At 42.4% G+C, this 26,069-nt stretch overlaps 1 protein-coding gene across 1 annotated transcript in view; it reads right to left on the bottom strand.

The window, feature by feature from the left end:
• Positions 1-525: 525 nt before the first annotated feature.
• LOC309353044 (macrophage mannose receptor 1-like) overlaps positions 526-26,069 on the bottom strand; it is a 40,177-nt gene continuing 14,633 nt past the window's right edge. The window contains exons 4-19 of the mRNA XM_081882006.1: positions 24,311-24,469; positions 23,305-23,418; positions 21,795-21,938; positions 18,665-18,847; positions 16,671-16,828; positions 15,521-15,634; positions 13,243-13,358; positions 12,007-12,155; positions 11,694-11,893; positions 10,536-10,657; positions 8,586-8,670; positions 7,467-7,605; positions 6,809-6,844; positions 5,215-5,384; positions 3,455-3,522; positions 526-643 (exon numbers count right to left, since the gene is read on the bottom strand). Coding sequence (XP_081738132.1) covers positions 535-643; positions 3,455-3,522; positions 5,215-5,384; positions 6,809-6,844; positions 7,467-7,605; positions 8,586-8,670; positions 10,536-10,657; positions 11,694-11,893; positions 12,007-12,155; positions 13,243-13,358; positions 15,521-15,634; positions 16,671-16,828; positions 18,665-18,847; positions 21,795-21,938; positions 23,305-23,418; positions 24,311-24,469 — 2,066 coding nt within the window. The 3' untranslated portion in view covers positions 526-534. The remainder of the gene's footprint in view (positions 644-3,454; positions 3,523-5,214; positions 5,385-6,808; positions 6,845-7,466; positions 7,606-8,585; positions 8,671-10,535; positions 10,658-11,693; positions 11,894-12,006; positions 12,156-13,242; positions 13,359-15,520; positions 15,635-16,670; positions 16,829-18,664; positions 18,848-21,794; positions 21,939-23,304; positions 23,419-24,310; positions 24,470-26,069) is intronic.

A 26,069-nucleotide genomic window follows, 5' to 3' on the forward strand; every position in this document is an offset into this window, starting at 1 on the left:
TGTGGACATAGCCTCAAGTGTGCTTTAAAACGTTTAAATATCCTGTCATGTTAAGTACAATTGTTTCATTGTACATAGAAATTTAAAATAACTCTGTATAACTCTCTGTGTGTACTGCTAAAAACATAGCATAGGATGGGAAGTTCCATTGAACTAAACAAGACCAGCAGAGTGCGTAAAAAGTTGATAATTAACTGGGAATGTATCTCTGCTAGCTCTGTCAGGTGTTTAACTTAGATCACATGAGGTATTCAATTACAAGGCACCATTTTGGGTCTTTGGTTCTCTGAAAGCAGCCGGAGAAAAAGACCTGCTAATGATTATTTCCAGATTATTTCCAGCCTCGGGCTAATGGAGTCGGTGTTTGGAGAGAAACTTTGTTTTTAGCTCTGAATAGAAGAAATTCATATCTCTAAGAATTAATACGTGTGCTGGGACCAGTATGTAGTAGTTAACTATATATAAATTAATTTTTGTGCCACTATCAGGCACACACATTCTCAGATTTTTTTAAAAGAATGATAATATTTTATTCTACTTGCCTGTTCTATAATACATGACGACACAATTTTCATCCTCATTTGAAAAGTTGGGTTCATTGGGTGCCCAGGCTTCATAGGTAACTGGAGTTCCATTCAACCAGCTAGAGAAAATGATATGACAGTATTGGACAGAACAAAGTCATAGCTTTTTCATTTATACTGCATATTTTTACAATGGTTTTCAGGTTTTTTTGGAGCTCCATGGTCAAAGAACACCAAGCTAATAAAACGGTTTAGCTGTTGACCTTAGTGTTCTATCAGACTGCGCTGTCAGATTTTCTTTTTGAGGAAACAACATTAAATATATCCAGCAGTATTGCTGAAATAATGGAGCCAAAATGGCTCAGAAAAAAATCATTATCTTTAAAGATTGAGATGCTATTAAAGCAGAGCAAATTGCCTGTTACTTTCCTTAATATCATTTTTTATCACCACGAGGTTATTTGCCTGAGGCAAGCAAACTTTTTCTTTAAGATAATGCATAAAATAATAGTAATAGATAACATTATCTCAATTATGAAGCTTAACAAAATTTGTGATTAAGCTATCCACTTCATGTCAGTGTTTATGAACCATAAACTGTCCATAGAAGAAAAGGCAGTGGGGTGCACTGATTCAAATCAGGGCATTAAAAAAAACACCCAAGCATTAAATCAAGTGCCTAATTGATATGTCTTCAGGGGTGTCAACTTGAATAAGACATTGGGGGAGGGCAGGTAAGCCCTGCCTCATATAATACATTATATGATGTGGTGCGCACACAACATTTGAAGGCAATGCCCATCTACTTTTTTTGGGGGGGGGGTCCCAGCTCCCTCAAATATTTTATTGTGGGGGCCAAAACCCCATGGCCCTTAGAAGATGGCTCCTATATACGTCTGCATATATTTCCGAAGCAATGGTGATCACAAGATCTAACTGGTTCTTCATTTACATAGAAAGTTTCCTCTTAATGCCCAGATGGAGGGGCAGCAGTGAGGGAGAAGTGAAGGTGGCTTGTGGCGGTGGTGGTGTGGTGGGGAGAAGTAAAGTCGGCCATGCCTTCTTTTTGCTCCTTAGTTGGCTGGAATGGAGGAAAGGATGGATGTTCCAGGTGTGGGAGAAAGTGACAACTATAAGCCAGGATTTGTTCTCAGTCTCTTCTAGTGGCATCATAAAGGGCAGCCATTGGGAGAGAGAGACTGTCTTTGCTTCAATATTCAAATTAAAAGACACCTGCTCCTTGGGAGAAAGGCGATGGCAAACCTAGACAGCATCTTAAAAAGCAGAGACATCACTTTACCAACAAAGGTCCATATAGTTAAAGCCGTGGTTTTCCCAGTAGTGATGTATGGAAGTGAGAGCTGGACCATAAAGAAGGCTGATCGCCGAAGAATTGATGCTTTTGGACTATGGTGCTGGAGGAGACTCTTGAGAGTCCCATGGACTGCAAGAAGATCAAACCCATCCACTCTGAAGGAAATCAGCCCTGAGTGCTCACTGGAAGGACAGATCGTGAAGCTGAGGCTCCAATACTTTGGCCACCTCATGAGAAGACAAGACTCCCTGGAAAAGACTCTGATGTTGGGAAAGATGGAGGGCACAAGGAGAAGGAGACAACAGAGGACGAGATGGTTGGACAGTGTTCTCGAAGCTACAAACATGCATCTGACCAAACTGCGGGAGGCAGTGGAAGACAGGAGTGCCTGGCGTGCTCTGGTCCATGGGGTCACAAAGAGTCGGACACGACTAAACGGCTAAACAACAATACAGCACACCACCTTTTCCTCTGTGAAGCTCAAGATGGCGTACATAGTTCTCCCTTCTCTGTTTTATCATGACAACAACCTAGTGAGATGCACTGGGCTGAGAAATAGTGACTGGCCCACTGAGCTTCATGGCTGAGAGGAGATTCAGCTCTGGCCTCCAAGCCCATAGTCCAGGCATAGGCAAACTCCAGCCCTCCAGATGTTTGGAACTACAATTTCCATCATCCCTGACCACTGGTCCTGTTAGCTAGGGATGATGGGAATTGTAGTCCCAAACATCTGGAGGGCTGCCTACCATAGTCCAACACTCCAACCATTGCACCATACCAGTTACAAGGAGAAAGCAGTGCTGTGCCCTCAGAAGGCTTGGAGGAAATAGATGACCCTGGGGGTTCCTTTCCAACTCTACAATTCTACAATTCCATGATTCTAGAGCACAGTAAGTTTGTCATTGGGAAGGTAGTGCCTGAAGTCTTAATAAAGTTGGGAGAGACAAAGGAGTTGTGGCAGCATAGTAAATTTTAAGAATGTATTTTTACATTGTTGTAACCTACCTGGGGACCTTATGGTGGAGGTATGCAATAAGTAAGTAAGTAAATCATAGAAGGTATATTTTGAGATCTGTTAGACCCAGTGTTGAGTCAGAGCAGAGAGGGGGGAAGGTTTAAAAAAGGTTAAGGACCCCTGCATGGTTAAGTCCAGTCAAAGGTGACTATGGGTGTGGCACTCATCTTGCTTTTCAGGTGAAGGGAGCCGGTGTTTGTCCACAGACAGCTTTCTGGGTCATGTGGCCAGCATGACTAAACCACTTCTGGTGTAATGGAACACAGTGATGAGTGGAAGAGTGCACAGAAACACTGTTTACCTTCTCACCACAGCGGTACCTATTTATCTACTTGCACTGGCATGCTTTCGAACAGCTAGGTTGGCCGAAGTTGGGACAGAGCAATGAGAACTCAACACTGTCATGTGGATTTGAACCGCCGACCTTCCACTCGGCAAGTCCAAGAGGCTCAGTGGTTTAGACCACAGTGCTACCCACGTCCCTTCTAGGCAAAGGAAGGTTATCCAATGATGAAAATGACAACTGCTATTTTGGGCACAAGAACTAAAAATCTGATTTCCACTTTTTGTTTGTTTGTTTGTTTACTTGTGTTTACTTACCGGTAACTTTTTTCAAAATCCACAGTTAAACCAATATAATGGTCATAATAACCGCGATAAAGCTGATTCTACAACATACAAAGAAAAATGGGAAGTAAATGCATAGGAAGTGCAGAATCAGGCAAGACAGAAAGAGGTTTGTAATTACGAACATAGCATGTCCATGCTGTTTAAAAATAAAATTAAAGCTTTTCAATTAAAACAAATTAAAACCTGTCAGTTACAATGAGGGTAAGCACAGAAGAAAGTAAAAAAAAAAAATGTTTCAATTTTAGCTCGTTATTTGAAGATTTCTATTTTCTATATAACTCAGTAACATTGCACCCCACTCCACCAGCTTCCAGGCCATAATATAGCACGGTGTTTACCTGGTCTGTTGTTCATTTAGTGAATTTGTAATTCTTAGTGAAGACAAAGAAGAGGAAAAGTAACAAATGAAATAAAAGGAGAAAATAAAGAGGAAAGAACTAATAAATAATAATAATAATAATAATAGTTTTTAAATGTATATTCCGCCCATCTTGCTGGGTTTCCCTAGCCACTCTGGGAGGCTTACAACATATATAAAATCACAACAAAGCATCAAACATTGGAAAACAAAATATCCTATATGAGCCACTAACCAACCAACAAATCAATAGAAACCACCAGCAGCAGCAGCAGCAATAATAAGCAGTTTACAGTTATACCCAAATTAAAATAACCACCAACCAACTAAACATTTAACCAACTAGAAGAGGGAAGGGATAAGAAGGGGCTAGAAGAAGTTTTCATAATGGGTGAAGAGAAAGGTAGAAAGGGTGGTTGGGCAGGTGAAGACAGAAGGTGAAACTCTGAGTGATAAGCCCACCATGCTTTCATGAGAGGCCCCATAGAATCTACTGAGGAGTTTCTGCTCTTCCCAAACATTTGATAGCCTATTACCAGAACCATCAAGTTTCTTAGAAAATGATTTCTTCATGGCATTTTTAACTTTGGTGGAATTAAAATTACATGCTTAGTCACAAAAATAAATACTGAAACAACTATTTTTAGGCTTTGAAAGAACCCGGTGTGCTGGAAAGTAGTTCAACATAGCCACAGAAAATGCCAGGTCCAACAGGAATGGAAAATATAACTTCTTGTGAGACCTAACAAGAGGAGCATAATCAGAAACTGTTTGATGGGCACTGTACCTCACTTCCTGTTAAATTTCTTCTCATGTGGTTGGACGGATTGAGATAATTGCCAGCACAAGCAATGCCTGGAAAGTCTAGTACTAGATTTGGCATTTATCACACAACCTGGTCAGCCCATTCAGGAATCCTATTTCTATACCTGTGTGGACCCCTGATCACATGGAAACTATTATCAGCATATTGCTGTGGTCGTGAATCATGCCCGAATTGTAACAATTATTTGGGGGGTGGGGTGATGGTGAGTAGAATGTATGTATATTTCTATTTGGCAAGTCTCGCTTCCCCATCAGTGCCTTGTTTTACAATGGAAGCATATGACCACAAAGGCTCAAATTAGGTCTTTAATTTAGGCTGCAATCTTCTACAGACTTATTTGAAAGTAAGACCCATTGAAGTCAAGAGACTTACTTCTCCACAGACATGAATAGGATTGCACTAATTATCTCTGCAAGCTTCGGTGACACCATGCAGAAGAAAATGTTCGTCAGGCAACAAAATGGCTATTATCAAACAATGTATCTGGCTCTTTTTAAAACCCAGCTATATTTGATTAAGAAAGCATATGTTCCATATATTTCTTACGTATTTCCACAAAAACTGTCTTTCAGTTTCACTTTCAATGACCACAAGATCTGCATGTTGCTTCTTGCAGAATTCCCATGCTCTTTCTGCAGATGAACTGGCATTGCTGAAATAGTACTCGCTCTCATTATACAAAATCCAGCCATTTTCAATTCTTGTAAATTTATATTCTGCAAAAGAAAGCATATTTTTATTTATTTGATTTAAAATATTTCTCAGCTACTTTTCATCAAAAGATTTTGAAGAGGTATATAAACATCTGAATAACATTAATTCACACAACAAGTGATCCAGCTAAGCAACTTCAGTGATCTTAATGAGGACCCTCCTACTTTAGACAGATACATTATTTCAGTTTTGAAACTGATTTTCTTGGCCTTTTCAGTCTGGGTTTCGGACCAGATATGAAACAGAATCAGCCTTCATCCCCATGATGGGCGATCTTTTTGTGGAGAAGGGCAGTGGGGTTGTGACATCATCACTCTTGAACTTAATTCAGTGGGACTTAATTCTGGGTAGACATACATAGTACAGTCGTACCTTAGTTGCAGAATGGAATGTGTTCCGGGAGTCCATTCGGCTTCCGGAACCATTTGAAAACCAAGGCATGGCTTACGATTGGCTGCAGGAGCTTCCTTCAGCCAGTTGGAAGCTGGGGAAGCCGCACCGGACATTAGACTTCCAAAAATCATTGGAAAACCAGAACATTCACTTCCGTATTGCGATTGTTCGGGAGCCAAAACGTTCGGCAACTAAGCCTTTCAAATTCCAAGGTACGACTGTACTGAGATAACATCTCTCTTGCTCTCACTCACACTCAGTAGTTGCCTAGTACAACTAAACTTCAGGCAGGCTGATGGTTTTTCTGAAGCTGGAGAACCACATTCTGCCAGTGTGTGTGCTAATTTGTGTTTATCAAGCTGTTAAATTGTGCACCGGCAGTGCAGCCTGAAAAAAAAGTGGAGGGACAATCCTACATTCCAGAGCGGTACAATCTTCTTAGCCTAGCCAATGAAAATGCAAAAATAATAAAGGGGTGGGGGAGGAGAAGGATAAACTCAAGTTATAAGAATATGATGTACAGTAGCTAAGGAGATCTGACACTCAGGAACATAGGGGGTGCCTAAGCCAAACCACTGGTCCTAACTGAGTACTGTCAACACCGCCAGGCTGTAATCTCCAGGGTTTCAGTCAGGGATGTCTCCCAGTCCTACCTGGAGATATGGAGGACCTGGGACCTCCCTCATGCAAATCAGATGCTCTCTCACTAAGATACAGTCCCTCCCCAATTATATGTAATCCAAGCAAGCAAGCCCAGGTTAGGAAGCAGCTGCCGCTGGCTCCTGACAGAATTTCCAATGGATGAAAAGAAACTGGTGGGGTGGCTCCTTTCTCACTTTCCCTGGGGCTACTTAAACTTGTGTGACCTGAGGGAAGGCAGAATTGAACAAGCCCAAGCCAGAGAGCACCTGCATCTTTGGCAGAACCACCAATGGTCCAAGAGAGCTGATAATGCAGCCCCAGCCCCACTTTCCATGGTGCTGCTTAAAAGAGGCATGCATGACCCAAGGAAAGGTGGAATCACCCAACATACCAAAACCATCGACTGGATCTTTTTTCACTGTTACACCTGAAAAACAAAACACATTAATTATAATGGACCCTAGTGTAATTTCTATTTTCTTACATCGTTTCATATTGCAAACAGGAGTACACAAAAATTAAAGTGTCATTTATAGCATATGACATTTCTGTAATTCTGACGCAAAGGTAATGACATAATGTGACAGAACAATCAGTGGCTTCTGTATTCACCAAGAATTTGATGCACTAGATCCCTCATTCTCATCAAAATGGAACACAGGGGAATCCCCACTTACACTGGGGTTTTGTTCCCGGCTACCTTGTGTGTCGCTGGGATGAACATGAGTGGGGATTTCCCTGTTCTGCCCATACCTTGTACTGTTCCTGCCCCTTTTGGTGCCAAAAAGGGCACACATGTCAGTGGGAGCATGCATGCTAATCACGCGCAAATGGGGAGACACCTGTACTTCATATCTCATAATATGAAAGCCAAGGATCTGAACTCTGCAACATTCTTAATGACGGCTGAATGTATTTCACATTATTATTTCCTCCTCTGAAAAGCTAGGCATGTAATAAAAATGTTAAAATGCCAGGTTTCAGCAGAGCAGCATAAAGCCTGTTCACTTTGCTTAATGAACTAGTGTTAGATTAAAAGGGTACCTTACCTCTCTTTATTTGGCAAACCCAATTCTTAAAATGTTCACACCAGTCAGAACTCTGCCACGAACTATAGACATACATGGCTCTGCATCCCGTGTCTTCATGGTAATGATCACTAAGATAAAAATTCCTTTCAAAGTCTACCTACAGTGGGAATAAAGATTTCTTACTCTTTTTTTTTTTTTAAAAAAAAAAAGCTTTAGCGGTAATATACAGAAAAGGAGACAGACTTATGTTTCAGTCTTTGAAAGATTTGTACACATGTGTGCATGTGCATATGTAGAGAGAGAGATGGGCTGTCATTTGTTTATTAATAGTGTGTTGATCCTATAGGTTATTATAAAGAATCAGTTCAGGTCACTGTAAGTTATCTAGATGACTGGCCCTGTGGCCCATGCCTTTGGCTTTCTAACTACAAGCGAGTTGAGAGAGGGGCCCCCACCCATTTTTCCTCTAATGCCAAACCACTTCCTTTGTTACTGGGATGGCCAGTTACCTTACCAAGAAGCTAGCCTGGCTGTTCCAGGAATCTGAATCATTGCTTAGATTTTAACACTTGTTGGTTCCAGGAATGCCGCCTACCTGCCCACATACTCAAAACAACATAAACCAGGCAGTCAACGTGTGCTCTCCTGCTCCAGTATCCTTGTTTTTGAAATAAAAAATGTTCATTTAAACATATAAAAACAAATCTAATCCAACCAGACAAGCAGAACTCTTCAGCACTGGTGGAAGAAGAGGGGGCGGTGGGAGCGCATTACCCCCAACAGCGCGATCCTGGTGGGGTGCCCACCTGACCCGTGCTGGGCGCTGCACCCTGCAGGCGGCGTGCCACGGCCCCAGGATGCATGCCACACTCCTCTGGGCAGTGCACCATGCTCCCGGGACGCGTGCATGCCCCCAGGATGTCAGCCAGCCACGCCCCCGTCTGCTCTCCACCCCCCATTGCTGGAGCATGAAGCTCCACCACTGCTTTGTAGTAACTGCCGTAAGTGTTGAATCTAAAAATGAGATTACAAGCAAATCATGTTTATAAAAACTGAAATTTCCAGTGACTTAAAATCGAAAACACTGCTATGGGATCTGTCAATGTACAGTTTGAGAGTAAGAGGTCATTTACTTACAGGAGATCCATCACTCCAAGTATATCCTTTATTGGGTGCCAACTCACTGAAACCAGTCCAATAATAACCATAATTTTTCCTAATTCTAAAATATATAACAATAAATATACAGAGATCAGAAAATTGCAAACAGAGTATGGATGTAGATACAGTTGGTGTTTTAAACTTTATGGTACAGACCACTCCCCATTTACACAAGGGATACATTCCAAGGCACCATACCTTTAAGTAAAACCATGTTATTGAACACCATTGAAAAAGCCTGTAAACACCCTCCAAAACCTCTGGGAACCTTTTTTTAAATAAAAATAGCAGACCACTGAACTCTGCCACAATTGCTCCCTCCAAACCTCCATTCTCAAACTCCAACTCTCTACTGGCCTCAAAGGTCAATGCAAAGGCTGCTGGGATTGCTCTTGGAAAAGCTAATGAGAATGCTGTGTGCTGTTTTTGTGTCATTTTTTTGCAGTTTTTGCACTCTTTGGGGCTGTTTTTGTGCTTTGTCATGCCACTTTCGGGTTTGCAGCAATGTGTGCAAATGGGAAGTTGTCTGTATTGTGACTAGCTTGATATTCTTTAGAAAAATAGCATAAATGAATCTATCACCAGTTCATACATTTAATTTTTGGTACAGTATCAGATTTCTGGAGCGGGTGTACTGTTTGGAGCAGGAACTGTGTGTGTCTAACTTCTGCTCACATGGTCAATTCTTAAGCACACCTGGATTTCAAACTAAGTTATTGGTTCTGTATAGCTGACCACATTATAATCCAGGTGTCCCCAGTCCTCTGCAGCCCATGAGTTCATTTATACATTTGTTAAAACTTTCTCCCTTTGCTTCCCAGAAGTCTCCCTCAGAACAAAGCTAACTATGTGACAATGTAGTTCCTTCTAGGAAAATCGGTAGCTCTCAGCTGCTGGTCACTGGGATGAATGTTCAAGAAGTGGTGAGATAATATGAAATATGGGAGGAGCCAGCATCAGCTCTTACTTTTAGTAAAGCTTGGCAAAGTGGAGAATGAAAGCAGTGCCATAGCGTGAGTTGTTGGTGCCCGGGGTGGGCAAGCCACTGACGATGCCTGATCACCCCAGCCAAGCAGAGCCATGCTGCTTGTCCACCCACAATAACCATCACCCTACAACTGAGCCTCGCTCTCACTGCCATCTTTTTTTCTTTCTTTTTCAAGCTAAATTTACAAATCCTTTATTTAAAAAAGAAAATAGGGACTTATGGGAAAGGCGATACTGCTGTCCAAACCATCTCCATCACCAAACAGCTTGAAAACCTGCATTTTAGCTTCATATTTACATGCTAAACTCTATCCTCATATTGTTCTGGACATGCACCCAAACCTATGCACATGGTTCATTTATGGAAACAGGAGGTGCTCTTAGAAAGTGTGGGGCAGTAGGAAAAGTTACCACCTCAACATATAGCAAGTTGTGTTTCCTTTACAATCGTAGCTTGGTTTTTCAAACAGCTTAGTTCTCGAATGTTTTGGCTCCCGAATGCCACAAACCCAGAAGTGACTGTTCTGGTTTGCAAACCATTTTAGGAAGCCAAACTTCTGACGGGGCTTCCGCAGCTTCTGACTGGCTGTAGGAGCTTCCTGCAGCCAATCAGAAGCCACACTTTGGTTTCTGAACGTTGTGGAAGTTGAACAGACTTCCGGAATGGATTCTGTTCGACTTCCAAGGTACAACTGCATTGTAAGAGTTACACACAAACTGCAGCTACAGAACCTGGGCAAAGAGAGAGAGGGGCGTGAGGGAAGTGAGTGAGAGGCAGGCCATTTTAGTACATGCATTTCAGAGGAGAGAGGTGTTTGGGTTCGGACCTTGGTTCAGGAAATGTCAGTTGGGAGGTTCACAAGAAAAAATGCAAATGTCTTCCCCAACCCTTTTTGATACTGTGACAAAGTGAAGGAAAAACCATTTAATGAAACTCACAATTCCTTTATAACATCTTTTTCGTTTTCACTGTGAATAGAAGCTAGGTCTCCTCCAATTGCTTTACAAAAATCTTGTGCTTCGAACCAAGATTTCCTGTTCTTTACTTCTTTGTAATAGGCCTAAATGCATATAAATACAATTGCATATTGGTAATAAACAAATCTTGCAAAATTCATTCACAGTGAGATTTGTGTGGTTTGCATGAACACCTATTTGGCATTTAATAACAGTGGCTAATGACCAAAATAGACATGGCATAATTGTACATGTTTTTAAAATGTACGGAAATAGCTTTGTGCAGGAGGCTCCCACTGATGCCAGTTTGAACTTTCCTCCCAATATTTTGTCCCTCCCACCAGCTGCCCTTCCTCCTGCCTTTGCACAAGGAACTCAAAGACTGGTGGTTCTTGAGAGAGCAAGTAACACAGGGAAGCACAAATCTCTCTGTGTTTCCATCTGAAAGTCCTGGATAAACTGCACAAGCACAGTCTTTCTCCTACAGAAGGTCAGAAGGTTGCTTCTTCTGCTCTAATGCCAGTTCTGGAAGTCCATTTTGATCTACTGCAAACCTACCAGAGATCTACCTTCCACCCTCCCCATCTATAAAACATTTAATAAGCAATTGAATATTGGCAGTTCAAATAAATCATGGAACCAAACCCCACTATAAAAAGAGTAACGATAAAAAACCTGCACTGAGCAGTAACACTGAAATTAAAACAGACATACTGAAATATGTATCCATCCTTGTTTTGAAACAAGCAAGAACTGGCACTGAAACTGACTCAAGAAATGGTATAAAGGTAAAGGTACCCTTGACCGTTAGGTCCAGTCGCAGACGACTCTGGGGTTGAGGCGCTCATCTCGCTCTATAGGCCGAGGGAGCCGGCGTTTATCCGCAGACAGCTTCCAGGTCATGTGGCGAATCAGAGCAGTGCACAGAAACGCTGTTTACCTTCCCGCCAGAGCGGTACCTATTTATCTACTTGCACTTTAGCATGCTTTCGAACTGCTAGGTGGGCAGAAGCTGGGGCCCAACAACGGGAGCTCACCCCATCGCGGGGATTCGAACCACCGACCTTCTGATTGGCAAGCCCTAGGCTCTGTGGTTTAGACCACAGCGCCACTTGCGTCATCAAGAAACAGTATACCTACCTTAAAACACACAGGTCTAGTATTGCTTGGATGCCATTCATTTGGACATGCAGGCAGAGGAGTTGGTTTGGGAGCAGGAGTTGTTGTCACACCATCTGCCCATCGTTTGCAAATGAAGGCTGCCTTCTCCTCACAGTTCACAACATCCCACAATCCAGCTGCAGTCCCAGTTCTCATGGCAACACAGCCGGGTTGTTGCCCTTTTGGAAGTACAAGAAAAGTTCAGTTGAGCCTTGTTCTTCACAGATATTCAAAAAAATTGGAGAAAGCCTTTGTGACATACCATTCCTGATGGACTTCAGGCAATACCTACCAGGCATTCCTGAGTTCCAGTGGGTGAACAGAACACCGTCTCCATTTGTCCAGTTGAATGTCCCTGGTTGCTCTACATCTGAAAGGCCGATCCAGAAATATTTTTCAGAACGAAGTCCAACTAGACTAGTCAGGAAGGCCTGTTCATATCTGTGGAGAAGAATATGTAATCAATTCTTTCAAATTATTTTAAATTTCCTATATTTTAAAACAAAATTGATGGCCTACCACAGGACAGTTCTCTTCCTGTTGAAGTACAGAGCCTAGCAGGATAATGGACAGGTCACAGTGGAGACAGGGATGTGTCTAAACCAATGGATCCACTATCACTAAGCAATATACCTGCATGTTGCATCTATCTATACAATTCAGTCTACAGCAATTTTACAAGTGAAAAACAAAAAATACAAGTGCATCCAGGCAAATAACTGAAGCAGAAGAATCTCAGCCCAGGCTGCACATTAGGCGACTTGTGTAACATACATATAGGATTAGGGATTTTATAAGAAATTCTAGAAAACATTCACTCACTTGAGAAAGAAAAACACTGGATTTGAAAGTCTCCCCACCACACAAGGACAATACAGGTAGCAACCATTATAGGCACAGCCAATATGCGTGTGACTGTGCATGCATGCATCACGTTGAACCTGGAAGTGACCCAAACCCCATACAAAAATGGGCAGAACAGGGTGGGGGCAGAGGAGAATGAGGTGTTTGCAGGCTTTTTCAGTGGTGTTTCAAATATATGTAATTTCACTTAGACAAACAGTGCCCCATGTAAACTGGGAGTTGCATATAATGAAATCAGTGACAAGGAGTGCAAGGTCCATGCAGTGCAGAAGTTTCAGGAAAGTGAGGCAAGCCACAGATTGCAAATCAAGTAGGAAATTCACAAGAAACACAGAGCAGCTAATTCAAGAAAGTAGCTTAGTCACAGGCTACAGGTCACATCTTAATATTCATTATGTGACAAAGAAATATAGCAATTACACATTTCACTCACATAAAACACATATGGTTGTTAGTCCTGTTCACAATAGAGTAGACCCATTGAAATTAATGAGCACGGATAATTTATGTCCATCAGCAAGTTTAATGTGAGCAAACCTTAGCTGGAAACAACCCATAGTCACAAGAAAAGTAATCATTTATCTTTCTTTCATGTCCAGCAAAGGGAAGAAGAAAGGAATACAGTATATGCCCTCCTAACAGCAAGACCATTTAGTTTTGATACCTGCTTTCCACAGAAGTCAAAGATCCGTGATTTGCTGCACATGATGTCTTTGCTTCTGAAAATGTTGCAGATGTTTGTTCAATTAAGTAACAGTAGAAACCATGCCTTCTCCAGCCCTGTTGACATAGAAGAACCAACAACCATATGTTACCACAATATTACCACAATGGAGACATTGAGTTTATTTTAATGGTGCTGCTGAACATTTACTGAGATGGGAATCACATCCACCACTAGACATCATGGAACTTACACAGAGTTCTCCTATATGTTGCCTGGGACAATGATGTCATCACCCCAACAGTGCACGAACTTGCAGTGCTTCTTTTTTATTGGATAGGTCAATGAATCAGAGACTTTCAGCGCTGTTGCCAGTAAGTTGCTACCCCAGCCCATGTGACAATCTTTATTATTTTTTGCCCTTTTGAAAATTGCAGTAGTGTGAAACCAAAAAGTGAAAACAGAACAATCCTGATATATAACTAAGGGATAAAGTAGAAACTTTACATTTAAATACCTTAACAATGAAAGGCTGATAAAGGGCCTTTAATGTACACATAGAGGCTCCAAGGCATATGCATAAGCTTCCCTTGTCCAAAACTTTTCTCTGACTCAGGAAATGCTCCATGTATTCAATAGAGGATCTTCAAATGCACACAGGGCGCTATCTGAATCGCAAAACGTTTTGTGTGGAATTCACCAGGGACAAATGTAAGGTTCTGCACTTAGGCAGAAAGAACCAGCTGCACCAATATAAGACAAGGGGCACCTGGATTGTCAGTAGTACATGTGAAAAGCATCTACGGGTCTTAGTAGGCTACAAGCTTAACATGAGTCAACAATGTGATACAGCAAAAAGAAAGAAAGAAAGAAAGAAAGAAAGAAAGAAAGAAAGAAAGAAAGAAAGAAAGAAAGAAGCTAATGCTATTCTAGGTTGCATTAAAAGAAGTACAGTGTCCAGATAAAAGGAAGCTACAGCACTGCTCTATTCTGCCTTGGTCAGACCACACCTGGAATACTGTGTTCAATTCTGGGCACCACAATTTGAGAAGCATATTGGCAAGCTGGAATGTGTGCAAAAGAGGGTAACCAAGATGATCAAGGGTCTGGAAACCAAGCCTTATGAGGAATGGTTGAGGGAGCTGGGTATTTTTAGCCAGGGAAAGAGGAGATACGATAGCCATCCTCAAATATCTAAAGGGCTGTCACATAGAAGATGGGCAAGCTTGTTTTCTCCTGCTCTGGAGGGCAGGACCTGTATTCTGATTACAAGAATGGAGATTAAACATCAGGAATAATGTCTGACAGTAAGAGCTGTTAGACAGTGGGCTCCCTTGGGAGATGGTGGACTATCTTTCATTGAAGGTTTTGAAGCAGAGGCTGGATGGCCATCTGTCATGGATGCTTTAGTTGAGATTCCTGCATTGCAGGGAGTTGGCTAAATGACCCTTTGGGTCCCTTCCAACTGTACAATTCTATGATTCTATGACAACCCCAAAGAACACACACTTCCATAAGCACATGAGAACTCAGTTTGAAGTGTGGTTACTGGCTATAATCCAGAAGTGAAGCTTCCTTGGTTCCAAGTAAATTTGATTAAGCTTAGCATTTGATACCTTGGAGACCAGCACAGATTTATTAGAATGTCTCTTCTTGTTATGGGCAGTGGGAGGATGGTATATTGCGTATCTGCTGGAAGCAGGGCCTTTGAAAAAGTTGCCCCAAGGCACTGCAAATTCCTCCCTGAAATCTGCATTTGCTTTTATTTATTTGCCTTCCAGAGGGCGAAACACATTTATTCTCTTTGGCCTTTTCACCACCTGGCAAGGTTTTATACATTTTTAGCAGTGATGCTGAGTTTACTTTATTTTGCTTTATTTATCATTGTTTGCTACCTTAAGTACTAGCAGTGCAGCTAACAAATTGTTATTCTCAATAAGCAAATAAAAGAAAGAGAAATTTAAGTAACAGAAAACCCTCTAGGATAACAGTGTAGATCTTCCCATTACTAGCAGTAAAAAATAAAAGAAGTGAGGAAAGCTAATGGTGTTGTAGTTGCTGAAGACGGGAGAATGTGATTGAGAAAGGGCAAGCAATTGGTGTGTATGTGGGAGAGAGAAACTGTACAGCTCATCTCAAGGCTATAGGTGCCTCTGCATCACTGGGCAACAAATCCTATAGACTAGACTCTTATAGAACAGAATATTAAGAATAGAAATGGATAGCATACATGCTTATTTCACTTTTTAAACTACTACATGATTGACTTTATACTTACTTTTTGGCAATTTGGATCAGCAATTTCAGGTTCTTCAGAAAGAATTGCCAAAGGTGCTCTTTTACAGATGTAACCAAGTTCCTCTTCACAAAAATTATCTGCCCAGTATCCATTCTGGAGATGGAAAGGTGAAGAAATACATATCTCAATGAAGGAGGGTAGACTATCTTTACACTTTCTCATTTTCTTGATGCAAAGTTTTCTATTGTTGCACAAGGGGGACAGCTGCACAAAACGCCCATTACATTTGCACTGCTCTGAATTCTACAGCCTCTACAATAATGAATTTCTATACTGAGAAAAAAGAATAAGTTGTGAGACTGTGAGTGGTGGTGCAGATAATGAGCTAAAATGACACTCCACCCCCGGCCTAAAGCAATAATACCAAGAAAAAAGGATTAGAGAGAGATTTATTTCAAGCCTGTTAATGATAAACAAAGTCAGGTTTCAGCCTGCAAAAAATTGGTAGCATTTGAAAATATACTTCTATCCCAACTGGAGAACTTAAGGTGAGGTGGCCTAATTCCCACCTTTGTAGATGTTCCAAATATAAAATTCAGATTTCTATTATCTTGTCTTTAAAAATGCATTGTTTGCGTTTGTTTGCAGATCATGCATATTATTTTACTTTGCAAAATGTATTCTTTGATTTATTTTTACTAATTGTGAAATTTATTTTAATTTTTCTAATTATGGGAAGGTACACTTAGCGATGCCCAGAACTGAAGCATCACCACCAAAGTGATGGCACAATCATATCTGCTAGAAGCTTCCTCTTTAAAAAAGAAAAAGAAAGAAGATCATTTTTCATGTAGTGGTATGGAAACAATGCTAATTATGAGTAACAAAGGATGGGATGCAAATCACTGTCTCCTTACACCCCTTACAATTCTTAGTTCTCCTAGAATTGCAATGTATACAATTAGCTTTCAACAGGAGCAGCTGGCATGGTGGGCAGGATGTTGTGGAGTCAGCCTGCTTACACCAATTATGCTGTTTACCTAGACAGTACAAGGACAGTGTAGGAAAGTTTGGTGTGCACTAGCACAGCTGTGGGAGTGTCAGATTAGCTGTCAGTATATTTGTTTGGTCTTTCACACAAAGATGAATCCAAGGGAAATACATCTCTATTAGCGTTCCTTATTTTTACCTCCCCATTCATGAATACGCAGTCGTTTTGCACATCATTTATGTGTGTGGGTTTTCCTTTCTGCCACTTAGTGAATCTCACTGTAGATCCATCACTCCATTCAAAATACATCTGAATCTTCCGGTCATTCAGTCCTATCCATAGACTATCCTCCGGCTCTAAGAACACAAATTCATCATGTTATTTACTCCCTGACTTTAATTGCAATAAACCCAGATGTTTCACAGTGGGTAGAGCAATGCTACATTTCAGTCACACATAACTTATGGGCTTTTGCACAGCCATGTGCAGTGAGCCCCCCTGTGGAAGGTAGCGGCAAGGGAAGGCAGGAGAAACAAAGATGCCACAACAACTTTTGGGGATTAAAAATTAGCCAGAACTTTATTGATTACAGATGTAGGTAGGCTTAGGCACTGGCTGTGTATTGGCTAGGAGAAGGCTGAAGTTAGGTCAGGGTCATGCCTGAGGTTAAGGGCCACCTCAAGATGTGGGTCAACTAAGGTGGCCTGCCCTGGGCTACAATTGGAAGCCCAGCTGCTCCCCACTTGGCTTCAGGACAGAACTTTGATTCTGACTTTTCCAGGATACCCTGAGATATCCACCATGTCAGCCTGCACACAAAGACAGACTAAATATTCCACCCAATACCTTATCTGCTGAAAGATGTGATGATTACTATTAGGAAGACAGAAACCCCAAACAGGCAAAAAAATTTGCAGGTAAATTCCTTCCCAGTCCCTAATACAGCGACCATTTTGAACCACAGCAAAGTCTTCAAAACGAGGTGCCCAAGGAACAGCATATAGGGTTGGTGGGAAGGCTCCAATGCTCAGCAGGCTTTTCATTTTCCAGAGGTGGACCAGAGTGAAGACTAGTACTTGGCTTTGCTGCTCAAACCACCCCTCCAGGGTCTTGATTGGCCCAGAATATTTAGAATTTTGACAGACAATCCCATCATCCCGCGCAGCTGGCTGAGGAGTATTCCAGTGGCCAGCTGTGAGGGCAAAATGATCATTTCTGCTCCTGGGGAGATGCGCCAGGACTGCAACTGCCACCCACCCTGAATTTTAGGTGAGTGACCCTTGCAGCCATACTGTCTTCTCCATCTAGGCAAGCAAGAGCCATTACCAGCAAAGCAAAGGCTCTTGTGGTGGATGTTGAACACATCCAGTACGTGTCGCCTACGGAGAGCCCCAAAAGCTAGATGGAGAGCCCAGGCCTGAATTCTCTCCCCCCCCCCCCCCCAGGCAAGCCAAAAAGTTTATTTTGGAGTGTCAGTCACATAATGCAGTATTACAGATGCATTAGCATCTTCACTAACTTGGTACCCTCCAATGTTTTGGAATACTACTCCCATCATCCCTGCCCATTGGTTATGCTGAAATGTATAGGGTTTGTAGTTCAAAACATCAGGATGGAACCAGGCTGAGGAAGGCTGTAATAGTCTGTGCCATATCTCACATTTGACATTTTTGTGTTCCATGTTCATCGTCATCATCACAACAACAACAACAACAACAACAACAACAGACAATCCCTCCAAAATATTTTTAATCAGGGAAGGGGTCCCAATAACATTCCATTCCAGCATGTGGCAACAACAAAACATAAGAAGAGCCTGCTGGTCCATCTAGTCCAGCATCCTGTTTTCACAGTGGCCAACAAGATGCTTCTGGGAAACCAGCAAGCAGGATTTGAGCACAAGAACAAACTCTCCCCTCCTGTGGCTTCCAGCAACTGGTATTCAGAAGCATTGTTACCTCCAAATGTGGAGGCAGAGAATAGCCATCAATAGCCCTCTTTCCCATCCTCTTTTAAAACCATCTAAGTTTGTGGCCATCACTGCCTCTTTTGGGAGCGAGTTCCATAATTAACTCTGAGCTGCGTGAAGAAGTCCTTTCTTCTATCTGCCCTGAATCTTCAAAAACTCTCTTCCCCTTTATCTCACACATATCTTGGATACCAGGAGAATGGAACTTTCTGGATGTACTTACGGTAGCCTAGCTGAGAAATGATGAAGCTGTGTTCTTCAATGTTGTGTATACTTATTAAGTCTCCACCTTCCTTTCGACAGGATGATATTGCCTGCGGCCACGTCTTGAGGTGTCTGTAAAGGCGGTAACAGTGGCCTTCATAGGCAGCCCAGCCATCTGAACATTTAATAGGCTTTGACCTACCTAAAAAGAGAAAAATCATATTTAAGATAGCATGACTGGATGGATTTCCTTAAAAAACAAAACTGCATGCTCACGTGCACTGAGCTCACTGCCTGGTGCCTTGCATACATGATTTTTTTTAATTTAAAAAAACAACAACCAGGACTATGTCCTTGGATCAAAACAGGCCACAACTTTATTGATTACAGATGTAAATGAATTTGGTTCAGGCATTGGGTGATTCCCTGTTCATTCGGCCCGTCTGCTGACTGCTAGCAATTGGGTCGATTCTGAGATAGGAATGCCCTATGACTTATGCCAAATAGGAGCAACCCATCAGAATCGCCACCAAGGGGAGTGCTATGGTCCTCAGCCCCCATCTGGGCTTATGAGCACCTCTCTTAGAATACCTTTAACAGGGTACCCCAATTTCCTGGAAGGCAAACCCAAACAACAGCACCCCTTTTGATTAATTACTATGGATCCTACCCAATGCCTTAACTGCTACGTCTTCTGACGGCCATTGGGAAGCTCCAAAAGCCTGACATTGGCAGCATATGAAGGTGACTATCATATCACCTGTCAGACTTCTCTTCTCTGGGCTAAACATACCCAACTTCCTCAACTGTTCCTCATAAAGCATGGTTTACAGACACTTGATCATATTGATTGCCATCCTCTGCACATGTTTCAGCATATCAGTATGCCTCTTAAATTGTGGCACCCAGAACTGGACACAGTATTCCATTCCAGTTGTGGTCTGACCAAGGCAGAATAGAGTGACCCAATTACTTCCACTGGTGTGGACATACATCTGCTGGTATAGCCTAGAATTGCATTAACTTTTTTGGCTGTTGCCTCACACTGTTGCCTCATGTTAAGCTTGTTGTCTATTAAGACCCCTAGATCCTATTCACATACACTGCTGTCAAGCCAGGTGTCCCTTATCTTCTATTTGTGAATCTGGTTATTCCTGGCTAAGTGTCCCTGTTGAAATTCACTAAAACATCTGTCCCTGTTGAAATTCATTTTGTTAGTTTTGGTCCAGTTCTCCAATCTGTTAAGGTCCTTTTGAATTCTGATTTTAACTTCTGCAGTATCATATTCCCCTCGCAGTTTGATTTCATCTGCAAATTTGATAAACATCACCTCAGTTCCTTCATCCAAGCCAAAGGCAGAACTCTGTGGCACCACACTTGTTGAAGGCAACCTGCTCTCTCTCACACATATACACACGGTTCTTAGAAATTATGTATTGCCAATTAATCCAATGACAGAATTTGGGACCGAGACAAACGTCATGTATGATGCAGAAGGGGACTTCACACAGCTCCTTTACTGGGGTCTACCAGATTGGGGGACGCAGGTGGCGCTGTGGGTAAAACCTCAGTGCCTAGGGCTTGCTGATTGCATGGTCGGCGGTTCGAATCCCCGTGGCGGGGTGAGCTCCCGTCTTTCGGTCCCAGCTCCTGCCCACCTAGCAGTTCGAAAGCACCCTTAAGTGCAAGTAGATAAATAGGTACCGCTTTATAGCGGGAAGGTAAACAGTGTTTCCGTGTGCGGCACTGGTGCTGGCTCACCAGAGCAGCTTCGTCACGCTGGCCACGTGACCCGGAAGTGTCTCCGGACAGCGCTGGCCCCCAGCCTCTTAAGTGAGATGGGCGCACAACCCTAGAGTTGGACACGACTGGCCCATACGGGCAGGGGTACCTTTACCTTTACCTTTTACCAGACTTAACCCTAGCAACTCATGGGGCTCCCTCCTCCCAGGAAAGTTGTTGAACAGGTCCTAGGTTTGTACCAGGTCATGGGGAAGCCCTATCATTAGCTGTACTTCAAAGTCCTGCTCAGTGTTGAAAACAGCTGCACCTGCAGAGGGTGCACCACCACAAGTGGTCAAAGCTTCTGCAGAAGAGGCTTCTGGTAAGAACCCCCCTTCTGCAACCACTTTAAAACCCAGTTGAGGTAACAAAATGGTGGTGAGCCAAGTCTACAAGATCTGAGGTGGGACTGGGAAGTGGGGTCTCTCCCCCCCTGTGAGGCATGTTTTATGAATTTGCACAGCTCAGCCGAGTAGAATGAGTGGAAGTGGCAGGCCATCTGAGGTGTCCAGCCTTTACTGCAGGAAATTGTGAAATTAAATCTGAAGACATCCTTCCACTTGCACAAGATCTTGAGCAAGCAGGAGCACAAGGAAATGTCATAGAACATATAAACTTTTATAGTATGGCATAAACTTGCAATCATATATTCTCAGCAGTCCTAGCAGATAGTTTCCTCAGAGGCAGGCTTTGGGAATATGGCACCCTGAGGAAGGACAAAAATTGGCATTCCCCAACATTTCTTATTTTCACATTTATTCATTCCTTATTTACTTATTTTGTTCCCCCTTGGCTCGGTGACCTGTGTGGGGAAATTGCCCACGCCACCCTAATTCTGGCTCTGCTTTCCTCCTCCTCACGGTTATTTGCATACAACTCACACCTTTTCAATGACTTGACTAATAATAATTATAAACCACATTCATAAGGATCACAAAGGTTTACACAAAAATGTAATAATCACAAAGTTAGGTGTAGGGGGAAGACTGTTTGAGCTTTGTACATGAGTTCCAATATATTTCTTTCTTTTCTATAATTCCCTTCTTTTTTCAGGATTGAATTCTAGATTATATCCATCCCATGGAAATCTACTCAGACACTGACCATATGTGGTCCAGGTTCCTGTAACATATGCCTTTTTAGACAACACCTTACATCTTTACCAATAGATAACTTATTCTTGGCTACTGATAAAATTTCCTCCAGCATCTGAGTCTAATAAAATGCTTCACATTGCATACACTGCTACAGATAGAAAAACCTCCATTACTAGAGAAAAGTTTTAAGAAATATTGGACACTGACACACTCCATAACTTATGATACAACAATATAAAGGTAAACTTCATTCCCAGTGCAGCATCCTACCTGAAGAAATAACAGAAGTATCTAATGAAGAATTTTCTCTCTTGCAAATGTACCCAATGTTATCCTGACACTTTTTATTCTGCCATTTGCCATTTTCAGACTGCAGTGATCCACAGATCTTTTCTGTTTCTGGAGATGGGCTACCTTTAAGAAAGAGTGAGAAAAACTGTAATTATTTTTTTGCTTTGTACTAACATAGCAACACTGTAATCATTATTTATTTCAAGATGCTGCTTACAAGATTTTAAATACCAATACACTTTATTGTTTTATTAAAGCATGTATATACAGCCTTTTTATGGAATGGGTAAGGCTTGTGTTGTTATTGTTGACTGTCCGAGAGACAATAAAGTGCGCCTCTGGGGATGAACTCAAACAGCTGCAGTAACAGCACCAAAATGACCTCCCCATGGTGCAAGCCTGGACAGCGTGTATAGAAGTCCTTGGCTACCCAGATGACAAGACCCCTCTCTTGGCCTTACTGGTGTGGTTTAAAAGAAAGCAGAGAAATATGTTTGGCACTAGTTTGGCTGCAGGAGTTGCAGGAAGGAGGTGTATAAGGTGCCATCAGCGGCGCAGCAAGCCGATCATCTGCTTGTGGGGCAGGGCGAGCCGGAGCAGGACGCTCCGTGGGGCCTCCAAGAAGTCTGTCTGCCTCCTCCCACTCAGCTGACCTACAGCTGAGGGGGAGGCAGCGGGCCGACCATTTGGGGCAAGCCACCATGTCACTCCCAGGAGAGACACGTGGCTCGGGCGCGCTGCAGGCCCCGCAGTGTGTGCTGCCCAGCATTTTGTCACCCCTCTCAGTGGTGACACCCAGGGCAAACTACCCCCCTGCGCCCCACTTCCTCCGCCCCTGGGTGCCTTCCCACTGTCTTAGGGACTCCAGATTTGTGTCTGGTTTACTCCTTAGCCTTTTCTTCTCCCAAATATGTTGTTAACTATAATTGTTTGATTGACATTGAAATGGAAAATAACTCTGTATGAGTTTAAATGTGTGTTTCTTCTTCTGCTGGTACCTAAGACACTATTATGTCTTAATTGGATATATAGTACATTGAATGATGCCTATTGGAGCCCTAAAGCAGAAAGTGCTGGGATGTGGCACATATTTTGGTTATGTCCTAAAATCAGAAAATTCTGGGAGGATAGAATAACCGAAATTGAAGTAATAATTGGCTAAGTTTTGGAGCCTCTAATATTGTTATTTGGATATGTTAAAGTTATTGTACCAAGAGGGGAGAGGTAATTAAGGCAACATTGCTGACTGCTGCCTTGAAGCATTTACCATATTTATTTTGTGTTTTTTTATTTGTGTTTTTATATTGTGATTTTATCCTGTGAACCCTTCTGAGACCTGAAGGTATAGGGCAGTATACAATTTTTAATAATAATAATAATAATAATAATAATAATAATAATAATAATAATAATACCACATGTGACTGAATACTAAATGGAGATGGCTTTCAGTATTTATTTAGTTGTTGGCATGCCAATGTTTACTCACCTGGAGCCCAGTTTAAATATCTGAAAGGACGATCGCCAATCCACTGCCACCCACTCTCAACATCGAAAGAGTTCAATCCAATCCAGTAGTCATTTTTCTTATCATTTATTAATCCTATTCAAGGAAAAGAATATCAGTCATACTGAATCACTGCCACAGGCACATGATGTCTGCAGCTGTTGTAGGGAGGGCTGACAGAGTGGACACAGGATACTGGTATTGGGTTGAATTAGGCCACAGCACGGCTGGAGGTTTGGGGGGGTAGCAGGTGGCCATCCCCTCCCCGGGCTGGGCAGGAAGATGGTGGTCTCCTGGGCCCAGCTGCAGTCATACTGTGTGGCAAACACCCTCCTCCGGAGCCCCAGGTAAGCAGATATTATGTAGCATGAGGTTTACACTTAGGAAGCTGGAGGCAGGGGCCAATGAGAAAATGAAAGTAATACAGTGGAACCTTGGAAGCTGAACGCCTTGCAACTCGAACGTTCCTGTCCTGAACGATCAAAAACCGGAAGTGATTGTTCCGGTTTTTGAACGATTTTCGGAAGCTGAACTTCCAGCATGGCTTCAGTGGTTTCTGAGTGGCTGCAGGAAGTTTCTGCAGCCAATTGGAAGCTGTGCCTTGGTTCTCAAACTCGAATAGACTCCTGGAACACATTCCGTTCAAGAACCAAGGTACAACCATACTCATTTTTTATGCTTCTAGGGGAGAAATTAGATGAAACGTTTTGTCTAGTATGCAGGTACAATGTTTCATCATCTTCAACCAACACAATCCTATATGCAGTTCCTCACACAGTTGTTAAAGACATAGAAGAACTACCAGATCCTTTGGTAACCTGAGATGCAACGGATAACCTGTATGGGGATTGTTTGAAACTCCTCTAGGGGTGAGGTTACTTCTTATATGTTTATGAAGTTGCTGTCTGTAGTTGAGACGGTATTGACTAATTAGCAGAATATCACAGGACACTGAATGCTTCTTCAGGTATGCCTTGTTATGTCCTACCTGTCAGGTATGCTTGTTCTTGTAAATCGGTGATGCTCAATAATTCTGCATTCTGTTGCTGGCAACTTTTGCTTGCTTGGTACCATGTTAGAGCTGAGTAAGAATTGATCTGATACAGATCCCCTGTCCAATGGTTTCTGGTCCAGAAAAATTCATCATCTGTAAGCATTGTTAACATTAACATCAAATTATAAAATTACCAATGGTGAAGCTAAATCTACAAGTGAGATACATTTGATGACTTAACATACCACTTACCAAAAGAATACCTCAAATATTATGGAGAAACATAGAAGCTTATGTGATACTTGGGCAGCATCACTGGACCTCACTCCATAATCAGAGGGCTTCTCAAGCCCCATATTCATGCATTCAGTGTGGATATCTGCAAGGGAGAAACATGGATACCTGCCCCCAGGTCCTGGAACTCTGTCTGCAATCAGGCCATCACAGCATACAAATTTAATAAATAAAAACAATAATAAATAATGTGTGGCCTGTACTACCCCAGCAGTGGTGTTCCTTGGGGTCTCAAATTTCAATGGCACCCTAGGCAATGCCAAAATTCTACCCCACCTCCTCCTTTCATGATCCATTCTAAATAATCATGTGGCAGCCCTGGCAGAGCTCCCGAGGGTGTGCACTCAGTGTGACTGAACCCGTAGAGCTTCCGTAAATTCACCTTTGACCCCAGAGCTCCCCTCACCTCACTTCTGCTTTGTCACATCCCACTCCATAAAAACACAAATCATCACTGGACAGACTCCAAAATGAGAGCCCAGAGCCCAGAGCCAAGCACAAACATTCACCTTTAACATACCATTACACACATTCCCCAAATAAGGAGGAACATACAGTGGTACCTCAGGCTAAGTACTTAATTCGTTCTGGAGGTCTGTTCTTAACCTGAAACTGTTCTTAACCTGAAGCACCACTTTAGCTAATGGGGCCTCCTGCTGCCACTGCGCCACCAGAGCGTGATTCTTGTTCTCATCCTGAAGCAAAGTTCTTAACCCGAGGTACTATTTCTGGGTTAGTGGAGTCTGTAACCTGAAGCGTATGTAACCTGAGGTACCACTGTATTTAATTTTAGTAGCTCCACTCATTGTACCTTCAAATTCCTTCTCTGCTTTGGGCTTCTTACCACAAGGAAAGTACCTGCATGCTTTGTACAATATCTGAACCCCATTCCCTCTCAGCTACTCCCCACTGAACAGCTGGTGGTTGGTAGGGGACCAGGGGACCAGATGAAATCTAGCTGCACCCTGGATTTAGCACCCTACTTCGGCTGTAGACTTTGATTTTGAAGTGAACTACATGCTTATCCCTCTCACTTTCTAATGAAGAAGTACAGGCTTCATACTGTAGGAGGCCCTGACATTATTGATATCCATTTTGTTCTGATCCACAGGGGAAAGTCCTGTCGCCCCACATTTTCTGCTTAAGTTACACAATCTATAAAACAGAGAAAATAATGGCTGCTTCCCTTTTCTCTTTGTAGGAGAAGCATCCCTCTAAACAGCTCATTTATGATGACAAACTAAAAGCCTCCTATCTTATACCACCCACTGAATTTTTATATATATATATAAAAGTGCAGATTATAAATGCAGTGGTACCTTGGGTTACATACGCTTCAGGTTACATACACTTCAGACTACAGACTCCGCTAACCCAGAAATATTACCTCGGGTTAAGAACCTTGCTTCAGGATAAGAACAGAAATTGTGCAGTGGCGGCGCAGCGACAGCAGCAGGCC

The sequence above is a fragment of the Podarcis erhardii genome (genome assembly GCF_964252035.2).
Source record: "Podarcis erhardii genome assembly, chromosome: 12".
Classification (NCBI taxonomy): domain Eukaryota; kingdom Metazoa; phylum Chordata; class Lepidosauria; order Squamata; family Lacertidae; genus Podarcis; species Podarcis erhardii.